The following is a 19,350-nucleotide window of genomic DNA, read 5'->3' as shown; positions in this document are numbered from 1 at the left end:
AAACAAAAGGTAAAGAGCAAAAAAAGATGCTATATGTTTGATATTATTAAAAAAATTACCGATTTTTTCTCCCTGGAGCAAATTACAAAAAAAAACCTACTTACAAAAAACCAATATTACATGGTTGGTATGATTGTTAATACATTGTATGTCTCCCAGACGATGCAATATAGTCCGTACAACGCCTAGGCATGCTGAGTATCAAATTATCGATCTGATCTTGGGGGATATTACACCACTCAAAAAGCAATGCTCTCCGAAGTTCCGGTAGACATGTAGGAGGAGGTTGACGGGCTGCAACTCGTCGGCCGAGCATGTCCCACACGTGCTCTACTGGATTCAAGTCCGGTGAGAATGCTGGCCAGTCCATACGGGTGATATCTTCCGATCGAAGGCATTCGCTTACGACGTTTGCACGGTGAGGACGGGCGTTGTCATCCATAAACACAAATTGTGCGCCCATGGCGCCCCGAAACAAACATACATGTTGTTCCAGAATGACGTCCCGATAGATTTGGCTTGTCATAGTTCCAGTTTGAACATGCAGGTCAGTTCTGGAACCCAGACTAATTCCACCCCAAACGAGCACTCCTGCACCACCGTAACGGTGTCGTTCAGTGATGTTTTCTTGGTGCTAACAGGTACCTGGAGCTCCCCATATGAAAGTCCAGCGAGAATCAGACTGCAAGCTAAACCTGGACTCGTCGGAAAACATCACACAAGCCCACTGTTGCGGTGTCCACAATGCATGCTCTCTACTCCAGGCTAACCGCAGGCGACAGTGAGTTGCAGTAAGTGGAACGCATCTGACAGGTCTACAAGCATATAGACCAATCTGCCCTAAGCGTCTGTACACGGTCTGCCTTGAAATTGTCGTGCCAGTGGCTGAAGAGAGCTGACGAGACAGGTCTGAGGCTGTGCTCCGCCTGTTTCTTTTGGCAGTAACTGCCAAATACCGGTCCTCAGTCTGCGTTGTAACTCTGGGGCGACCTGTGCTGTAACGTCTACTCACATTACCTTCATCTTGGAATTGTTGCCAAAGCCTGGAGATGACACTCTGGGCAATTCCAAGTTCGTCTGATACTTCCAGTTGGGTACGCCCACATTCCAGACGGCCGATAATTCTACCACGTAAATAATCATCCAAATGCGCCCTTTGTGTCATAACTATTCGGTTATTGCACTGAAATGCTTATAAAGCGCCTGCGAATAATTTTACTTCTTTGCCTGTACTCCTTATATATCACTCTCATACACTTTCGTCATTGTGACGTACCATCGGTGCCATCTGGTTACTTCCTGAAATTTGCACATGATTCTTGAAGATGTGTGTAGTGATAAGTTTATTTTAGAGTTCGATTTCCGCGTGACTCCGAATTATCCTTAATTTATGGACATGAGTGTATATATATACACACAGATGCACGTACATACACACACACATATATATATATATATAATGTTTAACGGGGACTTGAATTAAATCATGAATAACAAAATTTTAATTGCAAAAGAAATAAATTAAAAGCAAGTAATTAAATTAAATGCAAGTAATCATTGCCATTGATCGGAAATTAGTTGACTTTTAACTCCCGTTCAATGAACAATAATTAAAAAAAGGGAGTAAAGGACGAAACACCTTCGTATTTATTTCTTAATTATTGTTCATTGAACGGGAGTTGGTTTGTTCCCCTTGAAAAGTCAACTAATTTCCGATCAATGGCAATGATTACTTGCATTTAATTTAATTACTTGCTTTTAATTTATTCCTTTTGCACTTGAAATTTTGTTATTCATGATTTAATTCAAGTCCCCGTTAAACATTTTTAACAATTTACATTCAAGTTACTTCAAAACATCTTTCAAAATAGAACTTACTAAGTATGGATTAGCATTAGAATTTTATTTTACACACACACATATAAATGTATGTATATATATGCACACATTTTTAGCCTTTATATAAATCTATACATACATATAAACACACGTATATATGCATACATTTTTATCCATCATATAAATCTACACACACACACATATATATAGTGAAATTCGTGTAACATGAAACTAAGGAGACTGAAATATTTTTCCATGTTAAAAGATATTGAAAAAATAAAAGAAAAAAAACATATATTCAACAAAATTAAGTTTATTAGAGTTCATTTATTTACATAGATATGTATATATGCATGTATTTTAATAAAAAGCAATGAAAGAAAACATCCACAAGAGCTTAATGAAATTTAAAACAAAATTTTCAAGTTTTTTTAAAAACAAAACATTTATCGGGTTTTTGGAAAATAATAATCTGATATTTTTCTTTGCATTGTCTTTCTTAGCATCAAATTGTCAACAAATTGTTCGATGTCATCCATTTTGTTATTCATTTCACTATTGGAAAGTGTGTCTAAATAACTACGCAAACTTTTCATTATTCGTAATTTCGGATGACATGGAAACAGAAGCTGCATTATTAATCTCATTTTCGTCGTCGGAATCTGCATCAATGACACTTTTTTAGGGTACTATTCCGTTTTGAGGACCGTAAAAAATCGCCAAACTATTGTTGATGCCAGTGCTGCCAAAAATAATTGCGGCAACCCTAACGCAAGAAAGGAAGTATAATAGTAAATAACTATCTAAAGATTATTGTTTTAATTTAGATAAAAGGTTAATTTCATATAATACTTTTTTATTATTATAATTTATATAAAAAAAGGCTAAACATAACTGAATGGAAGCATAAGAGAAAATAACTATTTCAGATCATTATTACAATTTATATAAAAAAAAAGCTAAACATAATTGAATGGATTCCTGCATCGCTATTTTACTACCGAGTTATCGCTAAAGCATAATTTCATCTCGTTGGTTGTTCAAACACAATTTCTATAATGAATGATGCCTTTTCTTTGAAAAAATTCTCGGTAAAGCACAAAATCGCCCACTTGTTTGTTTGGCGATTTTTACAAGGGTAAAAACAATTGGATTTTTGTTAATTTTCTTTTACTTTTTAAGTGAAAATAGGTCGATGTGTACATAGATAAAGTCAAGGGTGTGCGCAGTGCCATTTTTGTGCAATTCTGGGAATTTTTTTAAAAGTGAAAATAGGTTGATGTGTACATGGATACCAAGTATGTGCAATTCTTAAAAACGCGCCAAGCAGTGGGTGATTCTGCACTTTCCCCAAAATTCTAGTGCAGACTTTTCGTCATGTGCAATTCCCAAATTGTTAAATCCATTAAGATATCAAAAAAAGGATTTATAAATTTAACTAGTATTGCAATGCCGTCTTAAGAAATATAGAACTATCTAAACTTACGCAAATTTTAAATCAGCGCGCACATGGGCGCGTTTGCTAGATTAGGTGCTTTTGCGTACACATTTTCGCTGCAATTTTTTACGTTCCTCAAAACTGAATAGTACATTTTAGCTTTGAACAAACTCCGAAATGTCTTTGTCTGCCATAATTGGGGCTGTACTCACATTATCATATCTATTGCAACGAATTCTTCCGATGATGCAGTAGGTCAGTTTAATAATACAGAAACTTTCTCAAGGATTTCATTAAATGCCAGTTCAGTTTCAATATACTCCTTCTCCATTTCAGGTCCGAAAGAACCAGAAACTTTTGAGAATTCTACATGATTAAAACAATTTTTAATCGTCCATGGAGTGACCGAATTCCATGCAGAGTCCAACATATGAATAGCATCTAATAAATTGATCGAGAAATCTTCATTTGTTTAGATTCCGAGTAAATATTGTGCCCACCAGCGGCTGAGCAGTAAAATCGCTGAACACTGGTAGTTCGGTCCGAGGTTCGAATCCCTCGAACGGGCTGGCCGCATGGGCGCTTTCGTGGTTTTCCCCAGGTGTAACGTGTATACGAGTCAGTTTCCCTTAGAAAGTCCTCCACGAAGGCATCCCTGCCCTTAGGCAGACAGCCCTAGTGTGCTTTGCCATAATTCAATACACCACCGAGTAAATATTTTCGAAGCAGGTGCTTCTGGTAGAAAAATTTCATGTTTTGATAATCCCTTGACAAGGTTGCAAGACACATGGTGCATTCGGAGGCAAAAAGATAAGCTTTATAGCTTTCAATACAGCGTTGGGTTGAGCGTTGGGTTTATCAATTATCATTGCAACCTTATGCTTTTCTCATAAGAATCGCTCATCTAACTTTACGATCCAGTCGGTGAACATCGTAGCTACCATCCATGCCTTTTTGTTTTACTGTATATTCGACCGGTGATGTTCTTATATTCTTAAAACATTGCGGTTTCAAACTTTTGCCAATAACAAATAAAGGTAGTTTTTTAGAGCCATCCGAATTGCATTCTACAAATAACGTAATCTGTTCTTTAGAGTTTTCTCTCTGAACACAACTGTCCCCTAAACAATAAAGTTTTATTGGGTAAGCAACTGTAAAATAACTCAGTTTCATCCACCTTAAAGATATCTTTCGCTTCATATTCTTCATGTATTGAAGGCAACGTAGACTGGAACGGACTGGAACCAATTTGCTGTCATGTTCCGTAAAACTTGATTAGCTTCACCGCAAACATTTTTTAGTACTATGACATTTCTTTTCGTGAAAAAAAAAAACGTTCCAACAATCCTGGATTTGCAGAAAATGTTATACTCATTTATTTAGCAAGTTCATTGCTTCTCTTTATCATTAGATGTCCTGATATGGAAGCATTCCAAGATCTCGATTGTTTGAACCAAACAAGTAAAGCTGTCTCTAAATCCTCGTACTTGGCCGTTCTCACTCAGGCTCAAACTTCCTCCATTCAAACATTGCCGCAATTTGCTCTTTTTTTTTTTTTTTTTTTTTTTTTTTTTTTAAATTATTGTAGATAATGTAGAATTAACAATACCAAAATCTTTACAGATTTCCATTTTAATCTTCTGATTTTGATCAACAGCCTTAAGAAGCTCCATCTTCATTTTAAGCGAAAAAGCAGTTTGCTTTTCCCCTGAGCTCTTTGCTATTTCTGCTCGTAAAAAATTTCGGCTAATCTTTAGAATATGGTAACAGGTAGTTTGGCGACATTTTGGTAACGCGATAAAGGTTACTAGCTAGAACTTAGCAATAATCTGAGAAGTACACAGTTCGAATCACAGATTATTTTGTCTCAGAGGAATGAGAGATCATAAGACATGTAATGTGACATTTTCCGAAAAATTCCAATGGGGGATTTAGCTAATAAGCACTTAGAAACAATTTCGCTGCTAAAGTGCAGAATCGCCCACTTATTTGTTTGGCGCTTTTTACAAGAGTAAGAAGAATTGGATTTTTGTCAATTTTCTTTGACTTTTGAAAATAGGTCGATGTGTACATGGATAAAGTCAAGAGTGTGCGCAATGCCATTTTTGTGCAATTCTGGGATGCTTTTTTAAGTGAAAATAGGTCGACGTGTAGATGGATACCGTGTATATGCAATTCTTAAAAACGCGCCAAGCAGTGGGCGATTCTACACTTTCTCCCAATTTCGCACCTAATCTTCGTCATGATTAAGCACTTTTGTTCCATAAAAGTTCTAGCATAAGTGTAATTCGGCTAGCAGATTGTTGGAAAAAATGTTGAGTAAAAAAAAAAAAAAAAAAATGCCTTTACTTCGTGAAAACAAAATGGCGTCCAAAAAAAATCTAGCAGGTTGCTGTAGCAGGGTTGGTCGCCAAAGTTTCGCCAAAAAATCGCCAAGTTACCATAATGTAAAGATTCACCAAAATTTCTTCCAAAACAGAAAAAAAATGCAAGAACCAAACTCGCTGATTTTTACTTGCACTGCAATATACTCATCACCGAATTCCAAAGCCAACTGATGAGAGATGATATGTTTTTGTGTGGTGTTTCTAGGGTGGAGGGTGAAAGTAACTTTGATAAAAAAAAGTGGCTCATGTTACAGGCTATTCCTAGGGTATTTTAAAGCCAAGTTAGCCTCCTTTCTACAAAAACATGTGAAACCACCTCTTTTTCATTTCACACCCCTCTCACCTGCGTGGCTGATGTTTTCCGTATTTCGTTCATTCCCAGAAAGGAAATCTTTTCGTGTTAAGCGATTTTCGTTTTGTGTTAAGAGAAGACAAATGCATGAGAACATATAGTAGTTTGACAGGACTGTTATATTATTTCATGTTAAGCGATATTTCGTCTTAATATCATTCTGCTGGGGCTTCTGAGCTGAGACAGCGTGTGTGCAGTACGCATAGCAGATCTCTTCTACTTTTTTGACGAATACTGACCTAGTAACCGTAGGCGGTCAGTGATTGATTTTTGTAGCTACCTTCGGGTATTCCAAAATGTCCTTTTATAGGACACCTGGTGATTCTACTGATGAAGACGAGCTAAGTGAAAGGAGTTCGATCAGCTCTCTCAAGGCAAAAAGGACGTTCCCGATGCGAAAAGAGGATTTTACGCTCTCTCTTAAGGGTAAGAAATTGGTGAAGAAAAAAACCTAAGAAGGCTACGGATAATAGAGCTTGCACAAATACCACTGCGGAGATGAACAAGTCTATAGCGGACGTGGATTGGGAAAACATGACAGCCATAAAGAAATTTCTGGATGAGAGTGGAGTTAATGCGATCGTTGATTTGATGCTCTCGCCAAGGGTTCAGGTAGCGAAGAAAAGCAGCAGCTGAAGGAAGAGAAAGAAAATGCGTGGATTTCGCCAAGGAAAACTGCTAAAATTGTTGAGGAAGTGGAACGGATGGATATTACGAAAGAACACACATTTGAAGTACTGAACGAAGCCGAAAACCTGGAAGAAGGCAAAGCCAGTAAGGAGAAATCGCCCCCACCGATTGTATTTCAGCAGCGCGGTGTGGATTGGATGGTAATAGACGAACTTCTAAGAAAAGGATGCAAGGAGGAGTTCGAGGCGAACATGAAGTCTACGGCAATCTACGTTTATGTTAAATCGATTGAGGCTATTGAAATGCTACGAGAATGTTTCAAGAGAAGAGCAAACCATATCATACATTTTAGTTACATAATGAGAAACCTCTACGAGCGATACTGAAGGACGTACAAGACACGGTGAAAGAGGAAGCAATATTTGATGATTTGAAAAAGCGGCAATTCCCTATTGCAATTTCGAAGAGGAAGATCAAAGAATTTCGAGAAGCTTCCCATTTTCCTGCTCGAGCTGAAGAAGAATCAAGCAGGCTATGCAATATTTAATTTGAACAATATGTTCAGTTTCAACAACAAGGTTGAGAAGTATCATCCGAGAAAAATGTCAATACAGTGCTACAGGTGTCAGGAGTGGGTCACTCTCAGCACCTGTGCACTAATCCAAAGCGATGTTGCAAGTGTGGCAATTCCCACAGTAGTAAAGAGTGTCCCCCTTATATAAGATGAAGCAGTCACCTGCATTTATGGTCAGGAAAATCATGTCAGCAGTTATCGCGGTTGTAGATATTATAGAAGGAAATTTGAGAAGAAAACTGAGAAAAAGCCCACCACTAATGAGTTCGTAAAGATTGATGATGACTTTTCCATACTCCCAAGTAAAGCGTCGGTAGCACCGAGAAGGAAAATAGCACTTCCCCGCAGTGACAACGCCAAGGAATTTATCAAACTTTCCCCAGATGATCTTGGAGAAGCAGTCAGTTGACTGAGATAGAAAAGTCAGCAGCTTCCTGCGAAGCATGATTGATCACATTGCGAAAATTCGTGCTGCAAAGTCTACTGCCGAAAAACTAATAGAGGGATTTAGAGCAGCGATGATGCTTGTGAAGTTTGCAGATGATGAAAATTAAGGATTAATTCTGTGAATCTTAGTAGGCCATTTTCATTATTACGATCATGAACACGACTATTCTTTATTGCAACTTTTATCACTTGTTCAAATGGATGTGAGACTTTTCTAATTTGTGTTTTTCACCTGTTCGATTTATGCTCCGGTTATTTTTTTTGACATAATTCGCAACTACTTAGCCGTTCTACAAGGGGTAGGGTTTTCGTTAACCCTGGCACCCTGGTGTTACACCATTTCTCTTCGTGTTCGTATTTCGTCTTAAGCGTTTCACGTTAAACGTATTTCACTGTATATATATATATATATACATATACATGTGTGCACATATATATGCATACATTTTTATCCATCATATAAATCTACATATATATACACGGTACTACTCTTATATATGCCCTCAGATGCATGGCATCACAAAATGTGGCGATATGTGTTCTGCACTGGTTTTTGGCGCGATGTTGTTTGTATGACAACCGTTTTAACGTTGAAACTTTATTTGGGTAGAGCAGACTTTAATAATTTAATTTGTATTATCGCCAAGTTTTTGTGGAAGACTGAGTAGTTGAATGTTATGGAAACCCTATTGTGACGTAATCGGGTGCATGATTCTGGGAAATTTTGAATCATGGGATGTTTTGTAAGCGTTTTTGTGGTGTGTGTTGGTTTTATTCTTACAATGTAGTAAGATTAATTTGAAGTTTCTCTACGATTTGGAGCGAAAGGGGAAAAGAGCTTTAATTGACTGGTGTGTAAATGAAGGTTTACTTAGTAGCCATTATAAGTGTCCTGTACGTAGGAAGGATATGCGTCTAGTCGAACGTAAAAAACCGTTTAGATGGATTTGTAGGAAGAAAGGTTCAGATGGTCATTATGTGAAGCGTTCGATCAGAAAGAGTACCTGGTTTGAAAAAAGTCATTTGAGTATGATTGATATTTTGATTTCTACGTGGCTTTGGGTGTACGAAGCGAACTCGAAAATTATCGTAAGTGAATATTTGCTTTTGGTAGTGCTTAAATGTATAACATGTTTTCCTTTTTTATGTTATTTTATTGTTTGGTTTAAAATGTATTTTATTGAGATTATGTATTTTTTGTTTGCCTATATTGTAGAATTTGGTACTCCTTTGACTTTTTTAAGTGAAAATATATCGATGTGTACGTGGACAAAGTAAAGGGAGTGCGCAATGCAACTTTGTGCTATTCTGGGATTTTTTTTAAGTGAAAATAGGTCGACGTGTACATGGATAAAGTTAAAAGAGTGCGCAATGCAATTTTTGTGCAATTCGGGGATTTTTCTTAAGTGAAAATAGATCGACGTGTACATGGATAAAGTCGAAGGAGTGCGCAATGCCATTTTTGTGCAATTCGGGGATTTTTTTTTAGTGTAAATAAGTCGATGTGTACATGGATACCGAGTTTGTGCAATTGTTTGTCTTGTTATTTTGACTTTGTGTAGCGGCGATTTTTGGCGCAAAAATCCCCGAGTTTCGCCAAAGGGTACCCTAAACTATACTTTTACCCTTTATTTTGCTGGAGTGGTTGGTTGGTTTGGTGAGCATTTTGAAATGGAACATTGATTGAACATTATGAATTTTTTTTTTCACATCAGTGTTTGTGTATATATATATGAATTTTGTGTGTATATATATACGGATGAAATTTGTCACCAACCGAGGGTGTGTATAAGAGTAGTTCCATATAGCACAAATTTTGGAAGCATTGATGTAACAACACTGAAATGTAACTGTGCAGAAATACTCATTGTGTAGCTACTTGATGCCTAGAGTGCCCATCCATTTTGATGAAGAAAAAACAGTCGAGCCTAATTACATTCTATATTTATTTAAATTCACAGTGGTGGACACAATTCACTTAACACTCTACTTGTGTCTATTAAACAACATTATAATTTTGATACTATGCCGATAAAAGCGTGATTGCAGCAACGTCTGAACAGCATGAACATGGCTGTACATGTCTACATGGCAATCCTTGCCGAAAGATTTTTTAGTAAAATGATACTAATTCAAAACCCCACTATCCAGATGTTAAATTATGATTTTAATGATGGGGCAAACAGAAAGCGACCGCTTGCGGTACTTTGATATCTACACTAATCAATGCTAACTTCATATGAAGAAATTTAACTCAAAAAAAAAAAAAAAAAATTATGAAAAAAAATAAATTTAAAAAATATAACTTTATATGCATTATCTCCTTCTATGAACACTTCATATGCCTCAATTCTTATTTATGTATACTTCATACCTTGTGTGTATAACCATGTACCTATCACTTTGCTATGCACTATTTGTCTACAATTTTGTCACCTCATTTTTATCTTGTGTATATATTTCCCAGATCTTGTGTTTTGCTTTGTTTAATGTCGTCACATAGATTTATTTATGTATTTTTATATGTCACACATTTGACTAAGGCAACTACTGGCATTTCTTTGCTTTGCACGGTACCATAAAAGGCTGATCTTTGGAATATGGTAACTGGTAGTTTGGCGACATTTTGGAGGCGATAAAGGTTACTACCTAGGACTTTGGTTATAATGTGAGAAGTACTCAGTTCCGATTACGCATTATTTTGTGTGAGGGAAATGAGAGATCATGAGATATGTCATGTGACATTAATGGACGAATTACAGTTCTTTAATCGGAAAAGAGGGGAAATCGGGAAAAAATCTGGAAATTTTGTATTTAGCTTTATTCTGTGTTGTGTGAAACAGTGTTCGTTAATTTTTGGATCCCATGGCCCTAACTAAAGTGAATTCGAAATGGGTATTTAGTGGGACTGAAAGGGGTAGTAATAAGTGTTTCTTTAAGGTTGTGCGAGATAGAAGTAAAGATGTTTTATTAAGTTATTTATTTTACCTGGTACCTTGCTGTGAACTATAAGTATGATTTTAAAGATCCTGAAACAGGCGCACATACGCTTGCTTTTTATTTAGCGGAGGAAATAAGAAAAGTTTATCGGACACGTAATCAAGATTCTGAAGAAGATTAGGTAAGTTAGTATTTTTAATTATTTGAGGATATTATTTTTATGCATTGTTGTTCTAAATGTAAAGAGTAAATAAAATAATATGGTATTATTGGAAAATTGTTATTAGCAATGATTTTTATATTTTCAGTAGTGTTTTTGAATTTAATTATATTTTAATTAAATGATAGTTATTTTGTGAATTATATGTTTGTAGGAATTTGGTATACGTTAGAGTGGAAGTAAACGTGCATGGAAATAATTTAAATATTTGACACTAAGTATTTGTAACCATTTGTAATGTTTGCGGTATGAATTAGTTGGTGACGTTTGTAATATAATAGATAATGTAGAGGTAAAAGTTTTTGGATATTTTATTTATTTTATACGGGGAAATGTTCATATTTGGAAAAGGTATATACTTTTTCGCGATCAGGTAATTTCATATATGTTCTTTTTACTGGGTTTAAAGATTTAGAAAATTGTTATACATTTTCGTGAAATTTTTCTAATTTATGGGAAAAAAGCAGTGTACATGGATATAGTGAAGAGTGTGCGCAATGCCATTTTTGTGCAATTCTGGGATGTTTTTTTAAGTAAAAATAAGTCGACGTGTACATGGTTTACGTGTATGTGTTATTTTGAAAAACGCGCAAGGAGTTTGCTATTGTGCACTTTTTCCCAATTTTGCAGTGAATATTTGTCATGATTAAGCAGTTTTGTTAGATAAAATTTCTAGCATAAGTGTAATTCGGCTAGTAGATTGTTGGAAAAAGTGTTCAGTAAATAAAAAGAAAAGAAACATGTCTTTACTTCGTGAAGACAAAATGGCGGCGGAAAAAAAAAATAGAGGGTTGCTGTAGCAGAGTTGGTCGCCAAAAAATCGCCAAGTTACCATAATCCAAAGATCAACCCTATAAAATACTTACACCTTTCTCCACCTGAATTGGTCGATCGGCTACAGCCCTAGCACGCTGGTCTCTTTCGTCTCATCATATCTTTTCGCTATGTATTACCCGTGAGATTATGCCAATTATTGCTCATCTATGCTATTCATCTGGTGGTGTGTGTGGTGTGGTGTATTTAATTATGGCAAAGCACACTAGGGCTATCTGCCTAAGGGGAGGGATGCCTTTCGTGGAGGACTTTCTAAGGGAAACTGGCTCGTATACACGTTACACATGGGGAAAACCACGAAAACGCCCATGCAGCCAGCCCGTTCGCGGGATTCGAACCTCGGACCGAACTACCAGTATTCAGCGTCTTTACCGCTCGTGGGCTGCTATTCATCTGCATCTAATAGTTAGGACTTTACTTAAGTTCGAAGCATCGCAGAATCAAAAATCGGCATTCAGATACTCCAGGGTAGCGCCAAGTCGCGCGGGTACCTTTACCGCGAACAAATGTTTGCCTGAGTCGAACGGCATGAAAGTGTTTAGCGAGAAGAGAGAGTTGCAGTAGTAATGCAGAGGTAGGGAAGGGAGTCAGTTTCTGCTAGTTTTGCTTTACAATTATTTTGACTGGGGTTACGTAAGATCGCATGATTAATTTGAATGATGCTGTTTGGATTTATAGTGCTATTTCTAAGACAGAAAGATGAGATTATAGTGAATTAAATTTAGAAGTTAGCTTTCATATTATTTGTGACGCCAAGATCGGCGCCAGAAAGGCACAATTTCAAGATGGCCACTACACAAAACCAAAATAAGAAGTCAAAGAATTGCGCAAACTCTGTATCCATGTACACATTGATCATTTTCACTTTAAAAAAATCATCAGAGAATTGCACAAACTAGGCCTTAACTTTGTCCATGTACACATCAATCTATTTTCATTTAAAAAAAAAAAAAAAAAATCAGGAAGCTAAAACAAAGTTAAAACTATCATGGTAACCAGAAATGAGGTTTCATTGACAAAATTTAACAAAATTTGTCACTAATCAAAGGGTCACCCAATTCTACACTAGAGCCTAATATTCTAATAATATGTACTGAAACTAGAAGAAAGCTGCATTTATACTTTTTATAAGTGTTTGAAGTTCATCATGTGATATACTGCATTGTTAAGCATATTTAATGTTTTCTTTCTTTTTCTTATTAAATTTTTTATCATTCATAGCAAATTTTGTTATGAGAACACTTTTTGGAGAAATTTTATTGTATTATCTTTATATTTTAATTTAGATGTGTGATACTTGAAGGGTAGAGATATTAGCTATATTTGTATTGAATTATATGTAGAGTGCAATTGGCATATGTATAAAAACTTATTGAAAAGATTGTAACAATTGTAAACTTTTACCGAATATCAAGGCTTGAACAAAAGAATAACTTCAGAAATCACGCTTCAAATGTCACGCTCATAACGTTCACTTTGAATATAATCACAAATTTTCATAAATATCCACCAGACACAATTTTCCAGGCTACATAGCATTTTTGCCAAAAAAAAAAATTTAAAAGTCAGTTGCTCATCCATTTTTAAGACTCCGAATAAGCTTTAGTAGTGGTCAAAGCTGTTTCAAAAGCTTTGGTAGTGGTTCTTTTGGCGATTTTTTTAATTGGCGACAAACTAGACCCGGCTTTGAGGATTGGTAAAAAATGGCACATTGTCAACAAAACCCGTTAAGAATCTGTTAGATTGACTCATTGCAAATTGAACTGGATGCACATTTTTTTATTCATTCCGAGTAGCATCAAAGCCACATGGTTATCTATCTGGTTACAGTTACATATGAAAATTTAGAAGACACACAAATACAAAAGAAATCTGAAAATTACCACACTTGGCCTAAAAAATGAATAAATGCTATTACAGTTATTTAGCAGTGAACAAACAATTATTCCATTTTTCTTTCTTAATTTAAATTAATTTGCTTAAATTCCTGATCTATCACCAAGCCACTGAAATACAATTTCCACATCAAATACATCGACTGGTGCAGCCATCTAGTGGCATTTGCCCAACTTAATATATATGTGTCAACAAATCTCTATACTAAATAACAATTCTAAAAAAATAAGCTCTCGATTAGAATGCTGCAAAAAACAGCCTTTCTCTAATTTTCAACACTTCTAGTACTGCAATAAATTCTTTAAATATGAATTTATGGCAGTGATTATGTTATAAGTAATGAAATTTACAAAAGGTCAATATTTTAAATTATAAAATAATATTAATTATATTAATATATTAAATAATATTTTAAGTACTTAGTTAATATTTATATTATATTAGTATTCAGATAATATTTTAAATTTACAAAAGGTTAATTTTTATGTTATGAGTAATGAAATTTACAAAAGGTTAATAAATGCATTTAAAACTAGTATATGTTACTTTAGTTTCTTAGACTCTGTTATTAAAATAAATATTATATTAAAAAATATTTCCAACTGAAGGAAATCAAATTAAATTATAAATAACAAGTAAATCTTATCAGTATTAGAAATACTTTTTATAAACAAAATTTTGTAAATGGTAATAATATTAAGAAGTGTGTATTTTTTAATCACTCAATTTATTACAAGTAATTTATGATTATAATTTAGAAGCTAAAATTAAATTATCACGATGAGTAAATTTTGTGCCAATGGTAATAATACACAACAATTGTCACAGCCGATGACTTCTGTAAAATATTCGAACAGTCATTGGAATCAACTAGTGGTGGAGTGATAAGCTACTGAACACTGGTAGTTCAGGCTGGCTATATGGGAGTTTTTGTGGTTTCCTTACATGTAACGTGAATCTGAGCCAGTTTCTCTTAAAAAGTCGTTTATGAAGGCATCCTTCCTCTGCTAGCCTACATATATATATTTATTTTCTATTCATAAATACAGATCCCTACATTTTGTTTGCCCTCTTACAGTAACTATCAGGCAGCAAAAATTAGCTTATTTTAACCCGCGAGCGCGCGTGCTGGGTCTGAAGAACCCGTGCGATTAAAGAAACCTTTCTCAAAGCGAATCTTGCGCAAGTTGTTGAGGTCTAGTGTAGTCATGTTTTAGGTCCACCTCTCTATGTCTCCAAAGTTCTTTTGTTGGGACTTTATTCGGAATCCTGATTTTGATGCACGCCTATTCATGTTACTATTTCATAGTTGATTAGTGATAGTATAGAAAGTGGCAAAAATGTGACGTTATTTATTATACAACGAAGAAATAATGCAAAAGTTATCAGAGGTATCAACTGGCGAAGAATGTACTGAAAAAATGAGGATGGAAGTGATCATAAATTTTTAATTCACATGATTCTGATTCAGACAGTGATATAAATTCTGAAAATGAATGTGAGAAAGAGGGGAAATTTTTGGAGGGAAAAAATTACCGGAAGCAAAAAAAATAAATAAATAGAAAATGCATTGTTTGTCCAGCAAAAAAGTACAAAAAAACGAAAACGCATTTCGCTGAATGTGAAAAATATTTGTATTTGGAACACACGAAAACACTTTCTTTAATATGCTGCTCACATTTGTTGTTGCATTTTCATCTGTGTCTATAGTGCTAATAAAGAAAATAAGAATCGACAAAGAGTAAAGAATATCAATACGGTACTATTTTTTCCCTGTGCTAATAAATAATTAGATTTTCTATTCCCTTAAGAAATTTTGTTTCATAAAGCATTTGGAGAAATTAAAAATTTTAACTTGCATATTTTTTTTAAATTTTATCATAAAATTTATTATTGACATAAATGTCACATTGTTTCTGAATATTCACAACATGTTCTTCAAAAAACAAGACAACTGGGTCTTTTGGACCCAGTGTGCGAGCTCGTGTAACTCATATGAGCGTGCACGCTCGCGAGTTAATAAAGAATGCTTTTAATTATGAGTTAAATGAAATATTTTGAAAAGCAATGTTAATTTTTATGCTTCTATGCTTTACACTGCTATAGCCCCACATCATTTTTATACAAATGGTTTAGAGTTGTGGTAATATTTATAGTCACTTCACTTTTTTCATTCTGTAACAGTCTTTCCAACAGCAATTGAGTGATATTTCTTAATACATGAAATTAACTGATTTCTTAGAAAATAAATCTTATTTCTGAAGTGAAGAAGTGTTGTATCTATAGGTTGAAACATATGGTCAATATGTTTGCAAAATCCTGTTGTTTTAGACAGCATTAAAATAAAATAAATAATTTGTATATGATGCAAACAAAGATGCATTACACTATTTCATGTAGTGAATAATTAATCAGGAAACGAAATATAATGTAAGGTTCCGTTATTTTATAACCAGAGTTATAATATGTTTGGGATCTTTTACTGTCATTTTCCCCATCCGTTTTTCTCAAGAGAATCCAACTAAAGATTTTAGCTTGCCTTTCGAGGCCATGTTACTAGGTTGCTAGATAAGATAAGATTTGTCGTCTTCAGTCTTGAAGTATAATTGCTGATGGTTGAATTCCATATCAGTTAAGTTTTGAGCCAACTTCACATTAAATTGATTTGTATAGCATTAAATTGATTAATAGCAGGGCTGTGGAGTCGGAGTCAGGCAGATTTTGGGATAAAAGGAGTCGGAGATGGAGTCCCTAAAAACAGGTCGACTCCGACTCCAGTTTTCATTGGACAGTTTGAATTTGAAATTAAATTAAAATGAACTGAAAAAAAAATTAATGACAAGCTGAGTTATTATTTTTATTTATAGACTGCATACATTAATTAATAGTTATTTTCTATTTTATTGACCAATTAATAAATAAATATAAGGGAGGAGGATGGATGTGATATTTGCCATTAGTGATTAAACTGATTCATTTAATTACTTCATTCTTCACAAATTTCACTGATAAATTTAGGTACGTAGCAATAGGTCCTAAAATTGCCTTCTAAAATGCCATTCTTAGGAAGCGAGCAGGAAAAGGAGCAATTATTGATCAAGCAATGCGATAAGGAAGTACATATTCGATGATAAAGAGTTTTTAGAATTAAGAACTTTTTTAGATGTAGATAACCCTAATGTTTCACTAACAGAAAGACAATGGAATGATCTTGCAGAATTGGAAACTTCTTTCTATACCATATATAGCCACAAAAAAGCTGCAATCTGAAGAATTGACAGGAGGCGAGAATGGGATGTTTGTTCTTTCTGAAATGGAGGGTTTATTTCAGAAGAAATCATTTCTTCAATGAAGAAAAGAGAAATTAGTTTGCTAGACAATGAGATCCTGCTGGGTTCAATATATGGAGATCCGAAACACCGAATTTTCGTGGATGATGAACAAATTAAAAAAGCGAAGAAAGTCATCTATGAACTTTCATTAAGAATGAAATTATTCTCAGAACAATTGGAGAATTCGAATCAGGACAGTCAAACTGCAGACATTGAAATTGAGTTTTTATCATCCTTTTCCATTGATGAATTAGATTCTGAGAAATATTTTTGGATAATATTGAAAAGGCTAAGGCAAAGCGAATGAAAATAAAAAACAAGAGCCCTTAGATATAAAAATGGAAAAATACAAACAAGATTTCTACATGGCCTTTGAAGAAACAGAGAAATATGATAGTGCTTGCAAGACACCTCTTTTAGAACTTATAAAAATCTATCCTGAAAAGTTAAAAGTAGCCCTAACAATAACTGCTCTTCCTCCTACTCAAGTTAGTGTGGAAAGACTCTTCTCAGCTCTAAAGTTTATTAAATCGGATCTATGGTCCTCCAACAAAGAAAATCTTGCCGAAACTATACTGTTTCTTAGAAATAACTGATGCCAATTTTTCCATTTCATAATAATTGCTAATTAAAATAAATAATTTTCTATGCCATCAAATTTTTTATGTAGCATCTATTACTTCTTTTATATTAAAAAACTAAGCTGTAACCCATGTGTATATGTTTACATATATATATATATGAGGAAGTCATTAAAATTCCAGAAGTCGGAGGTTGGTCATTTTCCCTACCGACTCCACAGCCCTGGTTAATAGTTATCTGGCCACAAGTGGTTGACTGAGTCGTAAACACAAAGTGTACCTTCTGTTCTATACATCTAAACTTTATAACAGAATAAGAGTATATCTTAACTTTATAAGAATATACTTAAGCTTTATAATAATTACATTTAAAGACATTGAAATCAGTATTTAAATGCTTGCCATGTTTTTATATATAAATTGTACTCTTACTTTTATTATAGAGTTTTTATTACAAAAATTCAGATTTCTGCAAGATTAAACATTTAAGTATTGTAGAAAATTTGCATAAAATTTATAACAAAAAGTCAATTGTTTGGTCAACATACTATTAATAAAAGTAATGATACTCAGTGTATGTTATTCATATACAGCTATTAGATTGTGAAATTTACAAATTTTGAGAACTGTAAATTATAAGCAATATATTCCATAATCTAAGCAAGATTATATTTTTTATAGTCAGACAAATTATAAAAATGTTATAAAAGCAATAATGAAACCTGATTTTGGTCTTTTAATTCATGCAATTTCACATCCCTATAGTTCTAATTTAAGAAATGAGTCAAAAAAGTATTTTTAGACCATGGTAATTTTGATCATTGTCCATTTTAAGAAACATGTAAGTAGTCTAAATTTGCATGTGGTTAATTAGCAAAGGAAACACCAAGAGTTTACCTCTTGGTTACTAAAAACCTTTTTTTTGGGGGGGTGTAGTTTATAATATGCAGATTTGACATTTGAAGAAATTTCAAGAATCATGTGATCATCTTTAAGAAAAACTTGCAATTTATCCCTCGCGAAATCAAAGCTCGGATACCTACCTAATGCGTTAAAGTTACGTGGGCAGAAATGACGGCATGTGTTTTAACTCAGTATTTAGAGTTACCATAAATAACACGGTTATCATAATTTTTCATTTATCGCTCCTAAATATCGCCAAAAAGGACTAATACTAAAGCTGTGCCGACCTGGCAAAATCGTAAAAAAGAAAGTTCAGAGATGACAAAAACTTTACGATCCTTACAAGCTTTTCCTACCACTTTTACCTAATTACATCATATTACTAGAAATACCATGTTGCAAAGTTTTTATTTGATAACAAAATGCGGCATGTCAGATGCTTGTGACAGATTATACATGATTTCTAGATATCATAATTGTACAAAATGAAAAACTTACTAATCTGCATCGACTAACATCATGGTACGGCAGAAATGATATGATGTGTTCAATCACTTCCTGCGGTAAGGAATCCATTTTCTTTCGACAATTTAGATATACAAACCGGCGTTATCCTCGGATGCGTCCACAAGCAACTCCGCTTCTTCTAATGAGTAAAACACTCCTTGCTACTAAAGATACGAGATAAATAGGCCTGCGCACTGGCGTCTACGGCACTGCTTGGGGACCAGCATTTGCGCAGGTTAGCCTCCTTTCTAAACACCGTTTTCCTCAACCAACTTTCAGTTTACATCTCATCCTAACAAAAAATTACTACAGCTTATATAATGTTTTATGAATCTTACATGAATATGAAATACTTCCACTTTCTTCTCATGCTATTAAAGAATAATTAGAAAAGAATTGTTTTTAAAATTGTACCGAAATGAAATGCAATGAAAGCAATTTCAATTTTATATATATTATTTTAGAAACAT

At 34.3% G+C, this 19,350-nt stretch overlaps 1 protein-coding gene across 3 annotated transcripts in view; it reads right to left on the bottom strand.

The window, feature by feature from the left end:
* LOC118204263 (F-box only protein 28-like) overlaps positions 1 to 19,106 on the bottom strand; it is a 91,858-nt gene extending 72,752 nt beyond the window's left edge. Inside the window, exon 1 of one of the 3 annotated variants that reach the window (XR_015038921.1) lies at positions 18,872 to 19,077. Coding sequence is in view for 2 of the 3 variants with exons in the window: in XM_085809135.1 (XP_085665261.1) it covers positions 18,872 to 18,949 (78 nt within the window). In the remaining variant the exon portion in view is untranslated. Of the gene's footprint in view, positions 1 to 18,871 lie in introns of all 3 variants that reach the window. The other 2 variants (XM_085809135.1, XM_085809136.1) reach the window with 2 other exon arrangements.
* Between the last annotated feature and the right edge of the window lie 244 nt (positions 19,107 to 19,350).

The sequence above is a fragment of the Stegodyphus dumicola genome, chromosome X2 (assembly GCF_044657685.1).
Source record: "Stegodyphus dumicola isolate Sdum_Otavi_A_Nest chromosome X2, ASM4465768v1".
Lineage (NCBI taxonomy): Eukaryota > Metazoa > Arthropoda > Arachnida > Araneae > Eresidae > Stegodyphus > Stegodyphus dumicola.
This window is presented reverse-complemented; position numbering and strand designations above follow the sequence as displayed.